The following is a 20984-nucleotide window of genomic DNA, read 5'->3' as shown; positions in this document are numbered from 1 at the left end:
AATAGGCAAAAAACATTGAATCAACACAGGATTTGCATGCCAAGTCCTGATTAGACTACAGACTTCAAACTTGAAAACTTAAAAAAATGGAGTAGACAATGACCCTTTCCTAAGGTAATTGGTGGCCCTTACAAGGGCCGATTTGCTAGAAGCTGAGGGGGTAGGGTGTCAGCTTAAGCTTTCTTCTCGGTTTTCTTGGGAAGAAGGACCGCCTGGATGTTGGGCAGCACGCCACCCTGGGCGATCGTGACCCCAGAAAGGAGCTTGTTCAACTCCTCGTCGTTTCTGATGGCCAACTGCAAGTGACGGGGGATGATCCTGGTCTTCTTGTTATCGCGAGCAGCATTGCCGGCCAACTCCAAGACTTCGGCTGCCAAATATTCCATGACGGCGGCCAGGTAAACCGGTGCACCGGCACCGACACGTTCGGCATAATTGCCCTTTCGCAAAAGTCGGTGGATTCTGCCGACGGGGAACTGAAGTCCGGCTCGGCTGGAGCGAGACTTGCTCTTTCCCTTCACTTTTCCTCCCTTTCCGCGTCCAGACATGATGATCTCTTGCTATCGATACAACGTGAAAACACAAATTTTTGCCAGCCAGTTTGGTGGTTTTGTTAAGTAGTATTGAATCGCCGCGAATGAGAGCGTCCGGGAGACACGTCTCGAAGCGCCATTGGTCCGTCTGATATCAACCGTCCTTTCTTAAAAACGAATCGACGGAGGTGGCGCCCATCGAGTCTGTCTGCAACATGCCGCCAAAGACAAGTGGAAAAGCCGCCAAAAAGGCCGGAAAGGCCCAGAAGAACATCTCCAAGGGAGACAAAAAGAAGAAGCGGAGGAGGAAGGAGAGCTACGCAATTTACATCTACAAGGTGTTGAAGCAAGTTCACCCTGACACCGGCATCTCCAGCAAGGCGATGAGCATCATGAACAGCTTCGTCAACGACATCTTCGAGCGCATTGCCGCCGAAGCTTCCAGGCTCGCTCATTACAACAAGCGATCGACCATCACCAGCAGGGAGATCCAGACGGCCGTTCGGCTGCTCCTCCCCGGTGAACTGGCCAAGCACGCCGTCAGTGAAGGCACCAAGGCCGTGACTAAGTACACCAGCTCAAAGTAAACTCAAGGAAATAATTACCTTGCCGAAAAAGGCCCTTTTTAGGGCCAAAAATTGAATCTTGGAATTGGACGAACTTGTCTACCACCCCTCCGAAACGTACACTTACATAACCTAACGATATCTCAGCCTGCAAGCGAGAAGATTTTTGACCTTACGTATATATAAAAAAAAAAATGCTTTTAAGGTACGACCTTAACCAGCACGTAATTTACAAAAATAGGCTAAATTTCCAAATTTTTTAGTTTCTTTTGCTGAATAGGACTTTTAGAGTTACATTTGGACAAAATGCCACTGCAAAAAAATTACCTAAGACTTGGAACAATTATTGATTCGGCGCATTATTATTTTGGATGAACACATAAAATAAACTTGTATATTTAACAAAAATAACTTTCAGGTTTCTATTTCACAATTGTACGTTTGTTACTAGAGTATGGCAGTGAAAGGTACACACAGATTAATATCTGCATATACTCGGTTGGGTTACATTAGGTTAGGTTTTGTTAGGTCGTGATTTTATTTCATTTTTCGTGTTTTCCTTCATTTTACTTTCAAAATTACTTTAAGTTTTCTCCACGAGCAGGGAAAAAGGAAGAGTTTGGCAGTCACATTCATAATTTGCACTAAAAGGGCTCACTTAACTTCTATGAAAGGGTGAGAACTGGTACGCTCAACGAAGTGTGACATTTGGCGGGAACCGTTGCATTTGAAATCGGTTACTCCAAGAATTGATCTGAACGTTGTTTCCAGAGGGCGGCGGCATCGGGGGGGGGGGGGGTGGAACTTCAACTTACGATCCCGGACGATTAGCATTTTTTTGTTCAGTTAGGGGTGGGGTTCGAACGCCTACATGCCTCCATTCGGTATCATTACATGCTGACTACACAACGAAAGTGTACGCGAATTTTTGAAGAGGAACCAAAGTTGTCTTACGCAAGGTCCTTTTTCCAGGAATTTGTCTCGCGTTCGTCTGAACCCAGATCCTCTGGGAGGTTAGGTTACGTTGACATGGCAAAAAAAAAATGTTCATTCCATCCTATGCATTAATATTAGGGGTGTGCGGGATCCCGAAAAGTCGGGACCGGGGGGGGATCCTGTCCCGATCCCGACTTCGGGAAATGACTTCCCGACTCCCGACCAGTCGAGAAATACCGAATGGTCATTTTATCGTTAATTCGTTTGCTGCAAAAAGTAACGGTTATGTAACGGTCTGCTGCCAAAAGTAACGATTTCGTAACCGTCTGCTGCCAAAAGTAACGGTTTTGTAACCGTTCCCTGCTAAAACTAACAGTTTCGTAACCGTTTCGTAACAGTTTACTGCCAAAAGTAACCGTTTTGTAACAGTTTACTGACAAAAGTAACAGTTTCGTAACCGTTTGCTGCCAAAAGTAACCGTTCTGACCAGGACCTTCCCCACTTGCCTTCTGCTAAATTGTCCACTAGCGGGGACACTTTCACATCACTGCACTGATCGAGCATTCCCTTTCCGAAGGGAAAAGACGCGAGATTTGACATGCATCGGTTGAAACAGAACCTCGGTTTACGTGTCCTCGCCAACGAGTATGCGACATTTCCAATTCTTTATTCTGCGTGTGCACCCCCCCCCCCCCCGCCCCGGTGCGTTTCGGGCGAAATTGCCAACGGATCAGGGTTGCCGGGCCGGGACTATCCCTTTAGCGAACGCCTCCTTCCACGGCGATGGCATTTTGCAAAAAAATAAAAACGCCCAAAAAACACACTCCCTGCAACCGCCGGCACGTATCCTCGCCGAAAACTACCAACGCCGGGCTCTTCGGGGAGCGACGCGGCGGATCCGCCGGGCAGGCCAGCGCTCCCCGCCGGGATTATGGCGGCCGCCGGTAATAAGAACGCACCCTGCAACCCCGCAAGCCCCAAAAAACAGAAGAAAGTCGCCTTCCCCGATATTCATATATACTAATATACATTCTTCACTTACATTATTATTATTATTTGATGACAGGTATATTAAAAAAAAAAAAAAAAAAAAAAAAAAAAAAAGCGATTCTGCAAAAACTGTGGGTGATTGATTGGCTTCAATTCACAAATAAAAGGCCACTTTCAACCTTGAAAAACAAAAAGGATGCCAACAGCACCTGGTGTTCCCAGGCGGTCACCCATCCAAGTACTGACCAGGCCCGACGCTGCTTGACTTCGGTGATCGGACGAGAACCGGTATATTCAGCGTGGTATGGCCGTTGGCGAAAGATACTGCTTTCGGTAAGGTACATATAGTCCAACTTCTCGTTTTCGGGGAAATGTCTCGTCTCATGGGCACTGCCAAGAACGTGTAGAAGAAACATAACAAATAATTATACATTTCATTGTAGTCATAGTGAGAAATGTGCTTTAACACCCTTCCAGAGATGTGTGAACATAAAAGCTACAAGATAGAGAAGAAAATTTAGTGCAGTGAATAAAAGTGAATCTCATGACCAACCTTTTTGATTCCACACTATATACCCAGGACCTAACAACGAAAAAGTGATTGGGCTCGGTTAGTTCGTATGAACATTCCAGCCTGATCATTACCAGTGCGTAGTTATATATATATATATATATATATATATATAGCTATTTCCTATTTTTGTGCTATCTTCGGACAACTTCATCGAGTTCTCGAATACGCGCTATTCCCACAAACCAAAGTAGGCAACGGGCACCTCGACACAAACTATTACATTATTATTATTTATCGGCGGAGAGCAGGAAGGACCGCGCTAACTTTCGGTGCAAATGGCTGCTTTCGAATCGAACCACAGTCCTCATGCGATAGATTTTCGCCTATAAACGAAATTAAAGGCTATACATTGGAAGTAGGCCAGCTTCGTTCAAACACAGGCGTGTGCGACACACGCTACTTCGGAGATTGGCTTGAGAGGCCTGTCGTATGCTCAAGGCACCTGATTCTCAGCAAGAGAATAGGGGAAGGATTGAACTTCCATCTCCTCCGTGCAACCGACGCACCTTCTACCTTTTCTCAGAGAAAACTAAGGAAATCACGGGCATATGGAGGTCGCGCGTACACCTACGGTGAGTTTGACACGAAGGAAGCGAGGAACGTGGAAGTCGTGGGGACGGACTGCGGCACTTCACGGCTACTTCAAAGTTTCCGGAACGTACCCAACAACGAGGGATGCTGGTGCTCTCTAGCTCAGCACTGAAAAAATTAATCTTGGAAAGAGGAGGAAACACACTTACCGTTGTGGCAACTACAAACTTCAGTTTGCTTCGGCCCGCCTGAGAGCTGCTCTCGCTCCGGTCCGCGCTCCGAGAGAAAAGGGGGTCGAAACTCGGCGCGTGGATTCATTTTCGTTCCGAAAAGAGCGTAGATATGGCAGATACGGCATCAGCTCCCTCAGCCCCGACGGCGGCTTCGCCCAGAGAACGGCTCCTTCCCATCCCAGGACATCCGAGATGGTGAACAACGCTATCAAGAACTTGAAGGAGCGCGGAGGCTCTTCCCTGCAGGCCATCAAGAAGTACATCACCCAGAACTACAAGGTCGACGCCGAGAAGCTCGCGCCCTTCATCAAGAAGTACCTGAGGAGCGCCGTGGCATCAGGTTCTTTGGTGCAAACCAAAGGAAAGGGTGCCTCCGGATCTTTCAAGCTCAGCGCTTCGTCGCTGAAGGAGAAACCGGAAAGCGGGGCTGTTTCCAAGACCAAACGCTCGGCTCCCAAGGAGAAGAAACCGGCAAAGAAAGCTGCCCCGGCCAAGCGACCAAAGAAGACCGGCGAAAAGAAGAAGGCACCTGTTGCAAAGCCAAAGAAGTCTCCATCGAAAGTGAAAAAGGCAAAGACGCCCAAGAAACCAAAGGCGCCAAAGCCAAAGAAGGCTGCCAAGCCCAAGGCAGCAAAGAAGGCTGCACCAAAAAAGAAGTAAAATGGTTGAGCACGCAAGTGTTCCCCATAAAAAGGTCCTTCTGAGGACCATCAAAATTCTCCTGGAAGGAGCGAATTTGCACGATCACTCAATCTTATAACCTTTCTTTTCATCGGACACGGTGTCATCCTTTCCCTTCCATCCATGCATTTTTTTTTTAAAAAAATGTAAACCATGAAAGCAATACACTTGTCACATTATGTAGTCATAATTTGTTTGACTTCGTTTCCATCGATTCTATGAAATGAACTGCGAGCAAGAAACCGCTAACTGATATTAGATTTAAAGATTTAGCGAGAGCTTTTGACCCATATATTATTAAAACTGAATATTCATGAAATATCGCCCAATTGCTTCGGCGTTATTATTTTAAATAACTTTTGGATAAACGCGAGGATAGGGATTGACAATAATAATAAAAATAAAGAGAGATACGACCAAAACGTACTTTCCAAGTAGGATTTGTGGTCCTCAAAAGGACCGATTGTTTGCCAAGGGCAGCGGGATGCGCTTAAGCACGCTCTCCACGAATGCGGCGGGCGAGCTGGATGTCCTTTGGCATGATAGTGACACGCTTAGCGTGGATGGCACACAAGTTGGTATCTTCGAAGAGACCGACGAGGTAAGCCTCGCTGGCCTCCTGGAGAGCCATGACTGCGGAACTCTGGAAGCGCAAGTCGGTCTTGAAATCTTGAGCGATCTCGCGGACGAGACGCTGGAAAGGAAGCTTCCTGATGAGCAACTCGGTGCTCTTCTGGTAGCGACGGATTTCTCGAAGAGCCACGGTACCTGGCCTGTACCTATGGGGCTTCTTCACTCCTCCGGTGGCGGGAGCGCTCTTCCTAGCTGCCTTTGTGGCGAGCTGCTTCCTTGGGGCCTTGCCTCCGGTGGATTTTCGTGCAGTTTGCTTAGTCCGGGCCATTGTCGCGTGCTTGTCCTAAGCGTTTCCGTTTCAAACAATCGCGCCAACCAAAAATCATGCCTTTATATGCTTTGCCCTGAAAGGTGCCGTGCATGCTCCTGATTCGTGAAATCAAACCGAAAAGCGGATTTCCCATTGGCTCCCGCCATTCTGCCCCCCTCTGTCGAAGGCGTACAAAACTGAGCCGGCTCGCCGGGAAGGCTTCATTCTCATCTTTCGAATCCACGTACGTGCACTGCAGAAATGACAGGCAGAGGTAAAGGAGGAAAGGGACTCGGCAAAGGAGGTGCCAAGCGCCACCGTAAAGTTCTCCGAGACAACATCCAGGGTATCACCAAGCCCGCCATCCGCCGTCTTGCCCGGCGAGGAGGTGTGAAGCGAATCTCCGGTCTCATCTACGAAGAGACACGCGGCGTCCTCAAGGTGTTCTTGGAGAACGTTATCCGCGATGCCGTCACCTACACGGAGCACGCCAAGAGGAAAACCGTAACCGCCATGGACGTCGTGTACGCACTCAAACGTCAAGGCAGAACCTTGTACGGTTTCGGAGGTTAAGGGCTCTAATTTGCCTGTCCTCCATCTTGAAAAATCGGCCCTTCTAAGGGCCACAAATCTTTTCTTTGAGGAAGGAAATGTCAGCTTTCAACTTTCCCCGAACCTTACCCCCTGATCCCAGCCTCGATTCGAACGATTTCTCTCGTCTGGAGTTGATAATGACATAAGAATGATTGAAATAATTGAGAATTCAACAAAAAATATTCACGCGAGGACTCTCAGCATTCGCTAGATGACTATCCACCCCTCGTTGCTTCTTCGTTCGTCGTTTAGCAAAGCAAAAGGAATTTATGTGAAATTCAGATTGCTTCTGTCAAATTATAACATCAATTAATATAACTCAGGCGAACATATATATATTTTTTTATTATTATTATTTTCAGTGCAGCTTGACTCCACCGAAAACAAAACACACGTCATAATCTCTATGCTATCAAAATTTACAAGATGTATACGCACAGGTAAGCCACTATTCTCTGACATTATCGGAAATAGGCAAACAACATTGAATCAACACAGGATTTGCATGCCAAGTTACAAGTCCTGATTAGACTACAGACTTCAAACTTGAAAACTTAAAAAAATAGAGTAGACAATGACCCTTTCCTAAGGTAATTGGTGGCCCTTACAAGGGCCGATTTGCTAGAAGCTGAGGGGGTAGGGTGTCAGCTTAAGCTTTCTTCTCGGTTTTCTTGGGAAGAAGGACCGCCTGGATGTTGGGCAGCACGCCACCCTGGGCGATCGTGACCCCAGAAAGGAGCTTGTTCAACTCCTCGTCGTTTCTGATGGCCAACTGCAAGTGACGGGGGATGATCCTGGTCTTCTTGTTATCGCGAGCAGCATTGCCGGCCAACTCCAAGACTTCGGCGGCCAAATATTCCATGACGGCGGCCAGGTAAACCGGTGCACCGGCACCGACACGTTCGGCATAATTGCCCTTTCGCAAAAGTCGGTGGATTCTGCCGACGGGGAACTGAAGTCCGGCTCGGCTGGAGCGAGACTTGCTCTTTCCCTTCACTTTTCCTCCCTTTCCGCGTCCAGACATGATGATCTCTTGCTATCGATACAACGTGAAAACACAAATTTTTGCCAGCCAGTTTGGTGGTTTTGTTAAGTAGTGTTGAATCGCCGCGAATGAGAGCGTCCGGGAGACACGTCTCGAAGCGCCATTGGTCCGTCTGATATCAACCGTCCTTTCTTAAAAAGAATCGACGGTTTGGGCGCACATCGAGATCGAGTATCAATCGGATCGACATCATCGTTGGGACTTCAAAGGAAGCAGTCACGCTATTCGCCCGCTCCTTCCGAGTATTCCCGCGCTTCGCGAAAAGAGTTCGTAGACAGCCAACCAGAGTCACCTACGTCACCCGCGACGAAGAAAGGTGATACACGGCGAGCAGAGACGACCCCGGACACCCGCGAACCGCGCCCCGAGAGTTCCCGCGCTTCCGCGAGCGACATCCAGAGAGAGCCAATCAGAGGCCACTACGTCACCCGAGCCACGTGAAGGTGATACACAGCGAGCAGAGACGACCCCGGACACCCGCGAACCGCTCCCCGAGAGTCCCCGCGCCTCCGCGAGCGAGATCCAGCGAGAGCCAATCAGAGGCCACTACGTCACCCGAGCCGAAGGAAGGTGATACACAGCGAGCTGAGACCACCCCGGACACCCGCGAGGATCGGCCCCCGCTTTCACCCAGGTCCGCGCTCCGACAAGGGACCCGCTCTCACCCAGGTCCGCGCTCCGACAAGGGACCCCACCCAGCAGAAGTCCGGCAGCCGACCAGAAGACCGGGAACCAGCAGAGGCACCTACCGCCAAAGCAGCCGAGCCCCGAAACCGGACCCGCTCTCACCCAGGTCCGCGCTCCGACAAGGGACCCGCTCTCACCCAGGTCCGCGCTCCGACAAGGGACCCCACCCAGCAGAAGTCCGGCAGCCGACCATACCAGAAGACCGGGAACCAGCAGAGGCACCTACCGCCAAAGCAGCCGAGCCCCGAAACCGGACCCGCTCTCACCCAGGTCCGCGCTCAGACAAGGGACCCCATCCAGCAGAAGACCGGCAGCCGACCATACCAGAAGACCGGGAATCAACAGAGGCACCTACCGCCAAAGCAGCCAAGCCCCGAAACCGGACCCGCTCTCACCCAGGTCCGCGCTCCGACAAGGGACCCGCTCTCACCCAGGTCCGCGCTCCGACAAGGGACCCCACCCAGCAGAAGTCCGGCAGCCGACCATACCAGAAGACCGGGAACCAGCAGAGGCACCTACCGCCAAAGCAGCCGAGCCCCGAAACCGGACCCGCTCTCACCCAGATCCGCGCTCCGACAAGGGACCCGCTCTCACCCAGGTCCGCGCTCCGACAAGGGACCCCATCCAACAGAAGACCGGCAGCCGACCATACCAGAAGACCGGGAACCAGCAGAGGCACCTACCGCTAAAGCAGCCGAGCCCCGAAACCGGACCCGCTCTCACCCAGGTCCGCGCTCCGACAAGGGACCCGCTCTCACCCAGGTCCGCGCTCCGACAAGGGACCCCAACCCAGCAGAAGACCGGCAGCCGACCATACCCGCACCTCCGCGAGCGAGATCCAGCGAGAGCCAATCAGAAGCCACTACGTCACCCAAGCCACTGGTAGGCGATACACAGCGAGCCGAAACGACCCCGGACACCCGCGACAGGAGCCCAAATAACAACAAGAGATACCCGCAGACACCAGAAATGAACCACCCTAAGGCCATGGAGTTCTTCTATGAGGAAACAACGACAGAAGCAAGACCAAGAACCCCACCTAAGAACCAGCCAAGACAAATAACAGAGGAAATGCAGTTCGTGACTCTGGGACGAGTCCCGCACAGTAGACCTAAACCACCCCCCACGACAACGACTGCGTCAGGAAACAAAGAAGGAGAACTGCAGGACAAAGTGACAATCACATATCAAAAGCCAACCAAGAAAAGGACCGTCACTTTCCAAGACTATACGCAGATAGATACACAGATCACTTTCCAAGACTATACGCAGATAGATACACAGACCACCCAGCACAAAGAAGCACAGAAAGAAATCAACCAAGAAGACACAGAGGGGTACCAGTTTCCAAAGAAGGTAGCCCGCCCTTCTCACTCCTCCTTGCAAAACAAACCTACAGCAATCAGTAACCAGTTCGCAGCACTATCAGATAGGAACAACGAAGAGGAGCCCGGAGAAGAAGAGGAGTCTGGAGAAGAACCATCATCACCTGCACCAGCACGGCAAATCAGGATAAAACCACCTCCACTATACATATATGAGACATCACAGACATACTCAATAGGACAGGCAATCACAAGAAACGCCCAGAGTCGTCCCACCATGTTCAACACCTCCAGCGGACTCAAAATACATTTTCACAGCATGAAGGACTTCGAAGTAGCCAAAAAGATCTGTGAAGAAAGGAGAATCCAGTACGCCCACGGGAACCCACGCAAGAACACCATCAAGGTGGTACTGCGAGACATGCCGGGAGACACAAACGTAGAAGATATCAAACTCGACCTACAAGACCTGGGCTTCCAAGTCGAGAACGTCGTTCAACTACACAAAAGGGTGCAGAGGGAGCCCACACCAGAGGACGAAGACCAATCCAGAACGGAAAAGCTGAAGATGCCCCTCTACATGGCCACCCTGATCAAGGATGAACATGCTAAGAACGTATACGACGTGGGAGCCCTCCTGGCCTATCGCATCCGAGTGGAGGAATACAGACCCAGCCAGCAACTGCAGTGCTACAGATGCCAAAGATTAGGACACGCCCAAACAAACTGCAGGGCCAACCCCGCCTGCGTGCGCTGCGGAGGACCACACCTTTCACAAACCTGCCAAAAACCAAGAACAACACCTGCACGCTGCGCCAACTGTAAGGCAGACCACCCAGCAAACTACAGAGGCTGCCCCCTCTTCGCAGCCACCAGGAAACAACAAGAATCAACGAGAACCACTTCACACACAGGACAGGACACCCAAGCAGCAGCACCCAGGCCCGCACCCACAACCTGGCCTAAATTACCAAACAGATCACCGAATGAAGCAGCCACCCCGGAAGACCCCCCCGGAAACTCCATCAAGGACCTGTTAGATCTCATTCGGTCATGGAATATCCAGAGTATATGGAGAAAAATCCAAGGAGGACTCAACAAATTAAAGACCTGCAAGGACACCATCAGTAAAATTATAACCATCATCGACATATTTTCAGAAATACTGGACAATGGGGCACAACAATAGAGGAGAAATTCATAATCAACTACGATGTATCCACTGGAACGCCAATGGTGTTTTCAAGCAACGCCGCCTCTTCGAAAAATTCCTTCAAACCAACTCCATTGACGTGGCTCTAGTCTCAGAAACACATCTGAAGCCAATCCATAGATGGTCCATTCGAAACTTCACCATATACAGGACAGACAGACTCAACAGGCCGAAAGGTGGGACTGCCATAATCATCAGGACCTCGTTGCCAGCACAGCCAGTACAGCTACCTCAACTCCAGTCAATAGAAGGTACTGCAATCCAGCTACACAGTACAGGGAAAACCACAACGCTGGTAGCTGGCTACAAACCACCTGACCAAATTCTGGACCAAGCCGACATAATCGCCCTCAGGAACATGGACCAAAGAACAATAGTAGCAGGCGACCTGAACTGCAAGCACCCGGACTGGAACTCCCGCATGACAAATCCAAACGGAAGGAAACTGCGCGACATAACAAACTCCCAAGGACTCCAAGTATACGCCCCACCAGAACCAACATTTTACCCAGCAAGCGGAGGACGCCCGGATGTATTAGATGTCATAATAACAGGAAACGTACCCATCCCAAACACGCCAGAAACACTGAACGCCCTCGACTCGGACCACTTACCAGTCCTCTTCCAACTCACTCACCTTCACCGAAAACAAAAACCAAGACCACCTCAAACCACCACAATAGACTGGCAGAAGTTCATGGACCACCTCGCAGAAGTCACAGATCTACACTGCAAAATCAGAACACCTGAAGAGATTGAACAAATCGCACAAACAATCATTGAAAACATCAACACAGCAGCACTCATCAGCAGCACAACAACCAAGACCGAAGCCACCGAAGACCTCGACCCAGTGGAAATACTAATAATCAGCTTCAAACGATGGGCAAGGAAGAAGTGGCAGCGCACGCAGAATCGTCAATACAAAACCATCTGGAACGTGCTAGCAGGGAAGCTAAAGAAACGAATGTGGCACCACCAACAGCAAAAATGGGACGACCTGCTGGCTGAACACCAGAAGCTGGACCAGCAGTTCTGGAAAATCACTCGCTCACTCACCAACAGAGCCACAGGAACCACGCCACTACTACACGGACCGAGAGGACTGGCCTTCCAACCTGAGGAACAAGCCGAAATATTCGCTGATCATCTAGAGGAACAGTTCAACACCCCAGCCGAGCCATACGACGAAGACACCATCACACTAGTGGAGGAAGCCCTAGAGGAGGAGAGAGACAGACAGGGAGAGGAGAATCCCATACTCACCTCACCTGCAGAAGTTGCCCGAATCATCCGCCAACTGCCAGCAAGGAAAGCTCCTGGCCCGGACAAGATCAGCACCCAACAACTTAAACACCTCCCCAGGAAGACGCTGGTGCAAACAACGAAGTTATTCAACGCCATCCTGCTCACCGGACACATACCCATAAGCTGGAAGACAGCTAAAGTCATCATGATCCCTAAACCAGGAAAAGACAAGCTCTTCCCACAGAACTATCGACCGATAAGCCTACTAAACCACATCAGCAAGCTCTTCGAACGTGTACTACTACAAAGACTCAGGAACGTCACGGCAGCCCTCAACATAATACCAGACCACCAGTACGGATTCAGATCAGGCCACTCGACTACCACACAGCTAGTGCGACTCATAGATCATATCACCACAGGATACAACAACAAGGAACACACCCTGGCAGTGTTCCTGGACATCGAGAAGGCGTTTGACAAGATATGGACACAGGGACTAATCTACAAACTCACCCAAAAAGGATACCCCCAATGGATCACCGCATTAATATCATCATTCCTCCAAGACAGACGTTTCTACGTCACCTTCGCCGGAAGCAGATCGTCAACAAAGACCAGCAGGGCAGGAGTGCCACAGGGATCGACCCTCTCCCCACTCCTGTTCACAATCTACACATCAGACATGCCACAAATGCAACAATGCCACCAAGCTACGTATGCAGACGATGTCGCCTACTACACCAGCAGCAAGAACATCAGATGGCTATACCCAACCATGCAAGAACAGATACGCAAACTAGAGGACTGGACGACAAAATGGCGAATGCAAGTCAATGCAACCAAAAGTGAAGCTATCATGTTCACCAGGAGACGACCAAGAGCACCACACCAGCTACAACTACACGGAAATGACATCCCGAAGAAGACTACTACCAAATACCTGGGAGTAAAACTAGACGCAGGACTAACCTTCCGACAGCACCTCCAAGACTCAAGCAAAAAAGGACTCAACAGAGCACTCGCCCTCTACCCCATCTTCAAGAGCAGCGCCCTAACCATAGAGACAAGGGTGAGAATCTACAACACGATGATCCGACCAGCACTGACGTATGCAGCACCGGCGTGGGCACACGCCGCAAAATCCCACCAGTACCTACTACAAGTGATTCAAAACAGGGCATGTAGGATGATATCAGGACACGAAAGATCAACACGAATCACTCAACTCCACGAAGACCTGGAGATGACAACCCTGGATAACCACATCAGATACCTAGTGCACAAGTTCTGGCAAAACACACTTAACCACGAAAACCCAACAGTCCAGAACATCGGCAGACGCCCAGCCACGAAAACTCAGAAAAAAAAAAAAAAAAAAAAAAAAAAAAAAAAAAAAAAAAAAAAAAAAAAAAAAAAAAAAAAAAAAAAAAAAAAAAAAAAAAAAAAAAAAAAATAACTCCGTCAGCCACACAAGCATAGGAGAAAAACACCGACAACAAACATACTCCTAAAACATAACACATATAGGAGTCATGGGCCAGACCCGACACTCCATGATTATTCCAAACGCCAAGAAAGACCAGACCAGACCAGCACATCGAGTCTGTCTGCAACATGCCGCCAAAGACAAGTGGAAAAGCCGCCAAAAAGGCCGGAAAGGCCCAGAAGAACATCTCCAAGGGAGACAAAAAGAAGAAGCGGAGGAGGAAGGAGAGCTACGCAATTTACATCTACAAGGTGTTGAAGCAAGTTCACCCTGACACCGGCATCTCCAGCAAGGCGATGAGCATCATGAACAGCTTCGTCAACGACATCTTCGAGCGCATTGCCGCCGAAGCTTCCAGGCTCGCTCATTACAACAAGCGATCGACCATCACCAGCAGGGAGATCCAGACGGCCGTCCGGCTGCTCCTCCCCGGTGAACTGGCCAAGCACGCCGTCAGTGAAGGCACCAAGGCCGTGACTAAGTACACCAGCTCAAAGTAAACTCAAGGAAATAGTTACCTTGCCGAAAAAGGCCCTTTTTAGGGCCAAAAATTGAATCTTGGAATTGGACGAACTTGTCTACCACCCCTCCGAAACGTACACTTACATAACCTAACGATATCTCAGCCTGCAAGCGAAAAGATTTTTGACCTTACGTATATAAAAAAAATGCTTTTAAGGTACGAATGAATGTTAATGTCAACCAGCACGTAATTTACAAAAATAGGCTAAATTTCCAAATTTTTTAGTTTCTTTTGCTGAATAGGACTTTTAGAGTTACATTTGGACAAAATGCCTCTGCAAAAAAATAACCTAAGACTTGGAACAATTGATTCGGCGCATTATTATTTTGGATGAACACATAAAATAAACTTGTATATTTAACAAAAATAACTTTCACGTTTCTATTTTACAATTGTACGTTTGTTACTAGAGTATGGCAGTGAAAGGTACACACAGATTAATATCTGCATATACTCGGTTGGGTTACATTAGGTTAGGTTTTGTTAGGTCGTGATTTTATTTCATTTTTCGTGTTTTCCTTCATTTTACTTTCAAAATTACTTTAAGTTTTCTCCACGAGCAGGGAAAAAGGAAGAGTTTGGCAGTCACATTCATAATTTGCACTAAAAGGGCTCACTTAACTTCTATGAAAGGGTGAGAACTGGTACGCTCAACGAACTGTGACATTTGGCGGGAACCGTTGCATTAGAAATCGGTTACTCCAAGAATTGATCTGAACGTTGTTTCCGGAGGGCGGCGGCATCGGGGGGGGGGGGGGGTGGAACTTCAACTTACGATCCCGGAAGATTAGCATTTTTTTGTTCAGTTAGGGGTGTGGTTCGAACGCCTACATGCCTCCATTCGGTATCATTACATGCTGACTACACAACGAAAGTGTACGCGAATTTTTGAAGAGGAACCAAAGTTGTCTTAGGCAAGGTCCTTTTTCCAGGAATTTGTCTCGCGTTCGTCTGAACCCAGATCCTCTGGGAGGTTAGGTTACGTTGGCATGGCAAAAAAAAAATGTTCATTCCATCCTATGCATTAATATTAGGGGTGTGCGGGATCCCGAAAAGTCGGGACCGGGGGGGGATCCTGTCCCGATCCCGACTTCGGGAAATGACTTCCCGACTCCCGACCAGTCGAGAAATACCGAATGGTCATTTTATCGTTAATTCGTTTCCTGCAAAAAGTAACGGTTATGTAACGGTCTGCTGCCAAAAGTAACGATTTCGTAACCGTCTGCTGCCAAAAGTAACGGTTTTGTAACCGTTCCCTGCTAAAACTAACCGTTTACTGCCAAAAGTAACCGTTTTGTAACCGTTTACTGCCAAAAGTAACCGTTTTGTAACAGTTTACTGCCAAAAGTAACCGTTTTGTAACAGTTTACTGACAAAAGTAACAGTTTCGTAACCGTTTGCTGCCAAAAGTAACCGTTCCGACCAGGACCTTCCCCACTTGCCTTCTGCTAAATTGTCCACTAGCGGGGACACTTTCACATCACTGCACTGATCGAGCATTCCCTTTCCGAAGGGAAAAGACGCGAGATTTGACATGCATCGGTTGAAACAGAACCTCGGTTTACGTGTCCTCGCCAACGAGTATGCGACATTTCCAATTCTTTATTCTGCGTGTGCACCCCCCCCCCCCCCGGTGCGTTTCGGGCGAAATTGCCAACGGATCAGGGTTGCCGGGCCGGGACTATCCCTTTAGCGAACGCCTCCTTCCACGGCGATGGCATTTTGCAAAAAAATAAAAACGCCCAAAAAACACACTCCCTGCAACCGCCGGCACGTATCCTCGCCGAAAACTACCAACGCCGGCCTCTTCGGGGAGCGACGCGGCGGATCCGCCGGGCAGGCCAGCGCTCCCCGCCGGGATTATGGCGGCCGCCGGTAATAAGAACGCACCCTGCAACCCCGCACGCCACAAAAAACAGAAGAACGTCGCCTTCCCCGATATTCATATATACTAATATACATTCTTCACTTATATTATTATTATTATTATTTGATGACATGTACATAAAAAAAAAAAAAAAAAAGCGATTGTGCAAAAACTGTGGGTGATTGATCGGCTTCGATTCACAAATAAAAGGCCACTATGAACCTTGAAAAAGAAAAAGGATGCCAACAGCACCTGGTGTTCCCAGGCGGTCACCCATCCAAGTACTGACCAGGCCCGACGCTGCTTGACTTCGGTGATCGGACGAGAACCGGTATATTCAGCGTGGTATGGCCGTTGGCGAAAGATACTGCTTTCGGTAAGGTACATATAGTCCAACTTCTCGTTTTCGGGGAAATGTCTCGTCTCGTGGGCACTGCCAAGAACGTGTAGAAGAAACATAACAAATAATTATACATTTCATTGTAGTCATAGTGAGAAATGTGCTTTAACACCCTTCGAGAGATGTGTGAACATAAAAGCTACAAGATAGGGAAGAAAATTTAGTGCAGTGAATAAAAGTGAATCTCATGACCAACCTTTTTGATTCCACACTATATACCCAGGACCTAACAACGAAAAAGTGATTGGGCTCGGTTAGTTCGTATGAACTTTCCAGCCTGATCATTACCAGTGCGTAGTTATATATATATATATATATATATATATATATATATATATATATATAGTCTCTCCAGCCTAGCTATTTCCTATTTTTGTGCTATCTTCGGACAACTTCATCGAGTTCTCGAATACGCGCTATTCCCACAAACCAAAGTAGGCAACGGGCACCTCGACACAAACTATTACATTATTATTATTTATCGGCGGAGAGCAGGAAGGGCCGCGCTAACTTTCGGTGCAAATGGCTGCTTTCGAATCGAACCACAGTCCTCATGCGATAGATTTTCGCCTATAAACGAAATTAAAGGCTATACATTGGAAGTAGGCCAGCTTCGTTCAAACACAGGCGTGTGCGACACACGCTACTTCGGAGATTGGCTTGAGAGGCCTGTCGTATGCTCAAGGCACCTGATTCTCAGCAAGAGAATAGGGGAAGGATTGAACTTCCATCTCCTCCGTGCAACCGACGCACCTTCTACCTTTTCTCAGAGAAAACTAAGGAAATCACGGGCATATGGAGGTCGCGCGTACACCTACGGTGAGTTTGACACGAAGGAAGCGAGGAACGTGGAAGTCGTGGGGAAGGACTGCGGCACTTCACGGCTACTTCAAAGTTTCCGGAACGTACCCAACAACGAGGGATGCTGGTGCTCTCTAGCTCAGCACTGAAAAAATTAATCTTGGAAAGAGGAGGAAACACACTTACCGTTGTGGCAACTACAAACTTCAGTTTGCTTCGGCCCGCCTGAGAGCTGCTCTCGCTCCGGTCCGCGCTCCGAGAGAAAAGGGGGTCGAAACCAAGCGCGGGGATACTCAGTTAGAAGTTTGGAAGCCAGACGGACCTTTGTCGCCGCTCTGACCATTCTAGCATTTCTTTATTCATTCGAGAAGCAAGACCTATTCGCAGCAAGCTGAGGACAAAGGGGAATTTAGCCAAGACGTCCCCCAGCAACCTGCAATCTACCAGGAAGGGCAGCCCTGCCCCCGCCCCCAGAGGCCCAGGCATTGCCACCATCAAAACACAAGAGAGAAGATCAACCGCGCCGAAGAGGGACAAAGAGCCGACACCTGCTGTGAAAACGAGCTCCACGCTGAAGAGATACCGCGCGCCCCCCACCCCCTCCAGCAGCAGTCACGAGGAGGAGGAAGCAGACAGCGTAAGAATCTTCTCCCCCCTCACCGAGCAGCTCGCGATCGCACCCGAAGGCCGCCGAACGAAACGCCCAGCTCTCATCAGAATTACCACCAGCACAAGAAGCGAACGTGACCGAAGAGACCCGAGCGGGGCCGAACACCCCCGGCACCCACCGACTCCAGCAGAAAACGGCCGCGCGCCGCAAAGAAAGAACTCCCGAGCAAAGCCGAGTGCGCCCGAATCCACACGAGCAACCAGCATTCTTCCCGCGCCCAGCCGCGCCACGTGCAGAGAGCAAGCACAAGGAAACACGAACGCGCCCGACTCCACCCGAGCGACAGCCGAAGCAGAAACACAAACCCAGGATCGCCTAGCTCCAGCGAACTTCACCAGCACCCCTCAAAGCGAGACGTGCCGAGCACCCCCGAGCGCGCACGAACCCACCCGAGCAGCAGACACTCCCGCCGAGCCAGCCAACCAGGACACAGCGCGCGAAATCAACCAGCCCAGGCCAGCACCCGAGACCGCTTTTCCCGCGCCCAGCCAAGCCACGTGCGGGGAGCAGGCACGAACAATCACGAACGCGCCCGACTCCACCCGAGCAACAACCGCAGCAGCAGAGATAAGGATCCAGGATCGCCCAGCTCCAGAGAACTTCGCCCGCGCCCCGAAAAGCGAGACGTACCGAGCACTCCCGAGCGCGCCCGAACCCACCCGAGCGGCAGACACTCCCGCGTCCAGCCAAGCCACGTGCGGGGAGCTGGCACGAACAGTCACGAACGCGCCCGACTCCACCCGAGCAGCAACCGCAGCAGCGGAAAAAAGGATCCAGGATCACCCAGCTCCAGCGTGCGAAACCAACCAGCCCACGCTAGCACCCGGGACCACTTTTCCCGCGCCCAGCCAAGCCACGTGCGGGGAGCAAGCACGAACAATCACGAACACGCCCGACTCCACCCGAGAGACAGTCGTAGCAGAAAGAGGAACTCAGGATCGCCCAGCTCCAGCAAACTTCACCCGCGCCCCGCAAAGCGAGACGTGCCGAGCACACCCGAGCGCGCCCGAACCTACCCGAGCAGCAGACACTCCCGCGCAGCCAGCCAATCAGGACGCTGCCCGCGAAACCGGCCAACTCCGGCTAGCTCCCGCGATCATTCTTCCCGCGTCCAGCCGCGCCACGTGCAGAGGACAAGTCCGAACAGCCACGAACGCGCCCGAATTCATCCGAGCGAAAGACGCGGCAAGAAGACAGAGCCAGGATCGCCCAGCCCCGGCGCTTTTTAACGCCAGCAGACGAGGCGGCAAAACAAACGCGCAAAACAGCAGAAGAAGTACCATCTCGCTTCATAACAACAATACCGCCGCGCGTACACAAAAAGCAGCAAACACGAGCCGCCCGAGAAAGGACCGCATCTCGCAAGCCGTTGCGCGAAGGGTTAACTTCACTACACCCGCCGCACCAACCAATCTATTCCAACCGTTCCTGAAAGAAGCCATTCAAAAGGGGATATACAACATTGCGCAAGAAGCCAGCCCCCACAGCGACAGTAACATGCAGCCGCCTGAGCACAAATTACCATACCAAGAAGGAAGGAAGACCACTGACACCGGCCGTCAACCAGTTGTGAAACCCCATCAGCTCCCAGCAAAGGAGGGAAAAACCCCCCAGCAGATGATAAATCTTCAACAACAGCTTCGGGAAGAACCTATAAACTCCCAGGCTTACCCGGTCCTACCAGACGAGGCAAGCGCAAACCAACTAGAAGAGGAAGGGTTCCAGTTTCCCAGGAAGACGGCGCCGTCAAGACCAGCAACACCGACAGAACCGCCAGAAGCAGCTACCTATAATCCCTTCCACCTCCTTCAACAATCACTCGGATGCGGAGACAATATGAACACTCGGCAAGAAAACGCCAATGAAGGAGCAGAAGACGAAGAAGACGGCACCAGAGACCAAAAGGGGGGGGAGAGACGGTGCCCCCCAAGAGCTCCTCAGCGCCCACCGGTGATTTACATTTACAACATCACCAACAAATACCTTTGTCGGGTCATTAGCACGCGCAGTCAACGAACAGCCATACGTGAGAACAACGATGGAAGGTGTCCGCCTGCAATTTCAAACCATGCAAGCCTTCGACAAAACAGTGGCGTTCTGCGAACAGCAGAAATATCAATTCGCAACCGGCATACCGAGGACCCCGAAACCACTCCGAGTCGTCCTTAGATACCTACCAGAGGACTTTCCCAAGGAGGACATCATGGAGGACCTCATAAGAATGCAATACCCCGTCATAGAGGTCAAGCAGTTAACGAAGAGGGGAAAACCAGGAGAAGGAAGACGCCCAATCCCACTCTTCCTGGTCTCGCTCCACCGATGCCCTGGCATAAATGACATTTACCAGGAAGAATTCATCGCATACCACCACGTGCTCGTAGAAGAATACAGAGGAACAGGCGTGCTGCAATGCTGGAGATGCCAGAGGATCGGCCATCCCGCCAGGCAATGCAGAGCACTTCCAAGATGCGTCAGATGTGCCGGCGAGCACCACGCCCGCGACTGCACCAAACCAAATCGCACCGACCCGTGCGAATGCGCCAACTGCCACGGACCCCACCCAGCCAATTACCGGGGATGTCGGGTCTTTGCGAAAACCACGGCAAACAAGACGTACGCCCAAGCAGCAGATGTCCGCCCACCTGACGAAAACCGCCCACCTGCCGACACCAGACCGCCAGCCAACAACAGACCGGCAGCCGACAACAGACCGCCGGCCAGCACCAGACCGGCAGCAGACGCCAGACCGGCAGCCGACTCCAGACCGGCGAAGGGCACCAGACCAGACGCTGCCAACAGAGTAGACCAAGAAGATGCAACAGAAACCAGGCAGGCCATACCGAGAACGGAGACAACCAACCGCTCCCAGATGCCCAGAAGAAAAAACAGACAGCCTACAACTTCAGTTTGCTTCGGCCCGCCTGAGAGCTGCTCTCGCTCCGGTCCGCGCTCCGAGAGAAAAGGGGGTCGAAACCAGCCACGCCGGGAAGAGCAACCACGGCAAAATGAAGAGGAAGACAAATTCTTCTCCTTCTCCTCATTTCTGCAAGCCTTCCAGGGAGCCACCAAAAACAGGATGATCCCTCACATAATGAGGACAGCCCCGCTACTAAAGGCAGCAAAAGACGACTGCTCCCGAATCATTGCAGTTACTATTATGATTGCCGATATGATTAATGATGGCTGCATCTAAAC

General features: G+C 50.5%; 7 protein-coding genes and 2 non-coding genes across 9 annotated transcripts; 4 read left to right on the top strand and 5 right to left on the bottom strand.

The window, feature by feature from the left end:
* Nucleotides 1–173: 173 nt before the first annotated feature.
* Nucleotides 174–548, bottom strand: LOC145992552 (histone H2A). Its single transcript, XM_083128905.1, has one exon. The coding sequence runs from the start codon at nucleotides 546–548 to the stop codon at nucleotides 174–176; it is 375 nt and encodes a 124-aa protein (XP_082985031.1).
* A 200-nt stretch (nucleotides 549–748) lies between these two features.
* Nucleotides 749–1120, top strand: LOC145992551 (histone H2B). Its single transcript, XM_083128903.1, has one exon. The coding sequence runs from the start codon at nucleotides 749–751 to the stop codon at nucleotides 1118–1120; it is 372 nt and encodes a 123-aa protein (XP_082985029.1).
* A 2102-nt stretch (nucleotides 1121–3222) lies between these two features.
* On the bottom strand, nucleotides 3223–3341 carry LOC145993069 (5S ribosomal RNA). The gene has a single exon (XR_014442280.1). It is a non-coding gene; the product is annotated as a 5S ribosomal RNA (ribosomal RNA).
* Nucleotides 3342–4555: 1214 nt separating this feature from the next.
* Nucleotides 4556–5023, top strand: LOC145992851 (histone H1A-like). The gene has a single exon (XM_083129240.1). The coding sequence runs from the start codon at nucleotides 4556–4558 to the stop codon at nucleotides 5021–5023; it is 468 nt and encodes a 155-aa protein (XP_082985366.1).
* A 511-nt stretch (nucleotides 5024–5534) lies between these two features.
* LOC145991956 (histone H3) lies at nucleotides 5535–9917 on the bottom strand. The gene is made up of 2 exons (XM_083127947.1): nucleotides 9900–9917; nucleotides 5535–5951 (listed from the first exon to the last, which is right to left on the bottom strand). The coding sequence occupies exon 2, from the start codon at nucleotides 5943–5945 to the stop codon at nucleotides 5535–5537; it is 411 nt and encodes a 136-aa protein (XP_082984073.1). The 5' UTR covers nucleotides 5946–5951; nucleotides 9900–9917.
* LOC145991955 (histone H4) lies at nucleotides 6189–6500 on the top strand. The gene has a single exon (XM_083127946.1). The coding sequence runs from the start codon at nucleotides 6189–6191 to the stop codon at nucleotides 6498–6500; it is 312 nt and encodes a 103-aa protein (XP_082984072.1).
* On the bottom strand, nucleotides 7171–7545 carry LOC145991952 (histone H2A). Its single transcript, XM_083127943.1, has one exon. The coding sequence runs from the start codon at nucleotides 7543–7545 to the stop codon at nucleotides 7171–7173; it is 375 nt and encodes a 124-aa protein (XP_082984069.1).
* Nucleotides 9918–13656: 3739 nt separating the features above from the next.
* LOC145991953 (histone H2B) lies at nucleotides 13657–14028 on the top strand. Its single transcript, XM_083127944.1, has one exon. It carries the CDS (start codon nucleotides 13657–13659, stop codon nucleotides 14026–14028), a length of 372 nt encoding a protein of 123 aa, XP_082984070.1.
* A 2130-nt stretch (nucleotides 14029–16158) lies between these two features.
* LOC145993057 (5S ribosomal RNA) lies at nucleotides 16159–16277 on the bottom strand. Its single transcript, XR_014442269.1, has one exon. It is a non-coding gene; the product is annotated as a 5S ribosomal RNA (ribosomal RNA).
* Nucleotides 16278–20984: the final 4707 nt, after the last annotated feature.

Source organism: Lepisma saccharinum, chromosome 9 (genome assembly GCF_977018435.1).
Source record: "Lepisma saccharinum chromosome 9, izLepSacc3.1, whole genome shotgun sequence".
Classification (NCBI taxonomy): Eukaryota; Metazoa; Arthropoda; class Insecta; order Zygentoma; family Lepismatidae; genus Lepisma; species Lepisma saccharinum.
This window is presented reverse-complemented; position numbering and strand designations above follow the sequence as displayed.

Excerpts from the sequence above, each read along its gene's own strand:
- LOC145992552 (XM_083128905.1), bottom strand. The coding sequence starts at position 548 with ATGTCTGGACGCGGAAAGGGAGGAAAAGTGAAGGGAAAGAGCAAGTCT.
- LOC145992551 (XM_083128903.1), top strand. The coding sequence starts at position 749 with ATGCCGCCAAAGACAAGTGGAAAAGCCGCCAAAAAGGCCGGAAAGGCC.
- LOC145992851 (XM_083129240.1), top strand. The coding sequence starts at position 4,556 with ATGGTGAACAACGCTATCAAGAACTTGAAGGAGCGCGGAGGCTCTTCC.
- LOC145991956 (XM_083127947.1), bottom strand. The coding sequence starts at position 5,945 with ATGGCCCGGACTAAGCAAACTGCACGAAAATCCACCGGAGGCAAGGCC.
- LOC145991955 (XM_083127946.1), top strand. The coding sequence starts at position 6,189 with ATGACAGGCAGAGGTAAAGGAGGAAAGGGACTCGGCAAAGGAGGTGCC.
- LOC145991952 (XM_083127943.1), bottom strand. The coding sequence starts at position 7,545 with ATGTCTGGACGCGGAAAGGGAGGAAAAGTGAAGGGAAAGAGCAAGTCT.
- LOC145991953 (XM_083127944.1), top strand. The coding sequence starts at position 13,657 with ATGCCGCCAAAGACAAGTGGAAAAGCCGCCAAAAAGGCCGGAAAGGCC.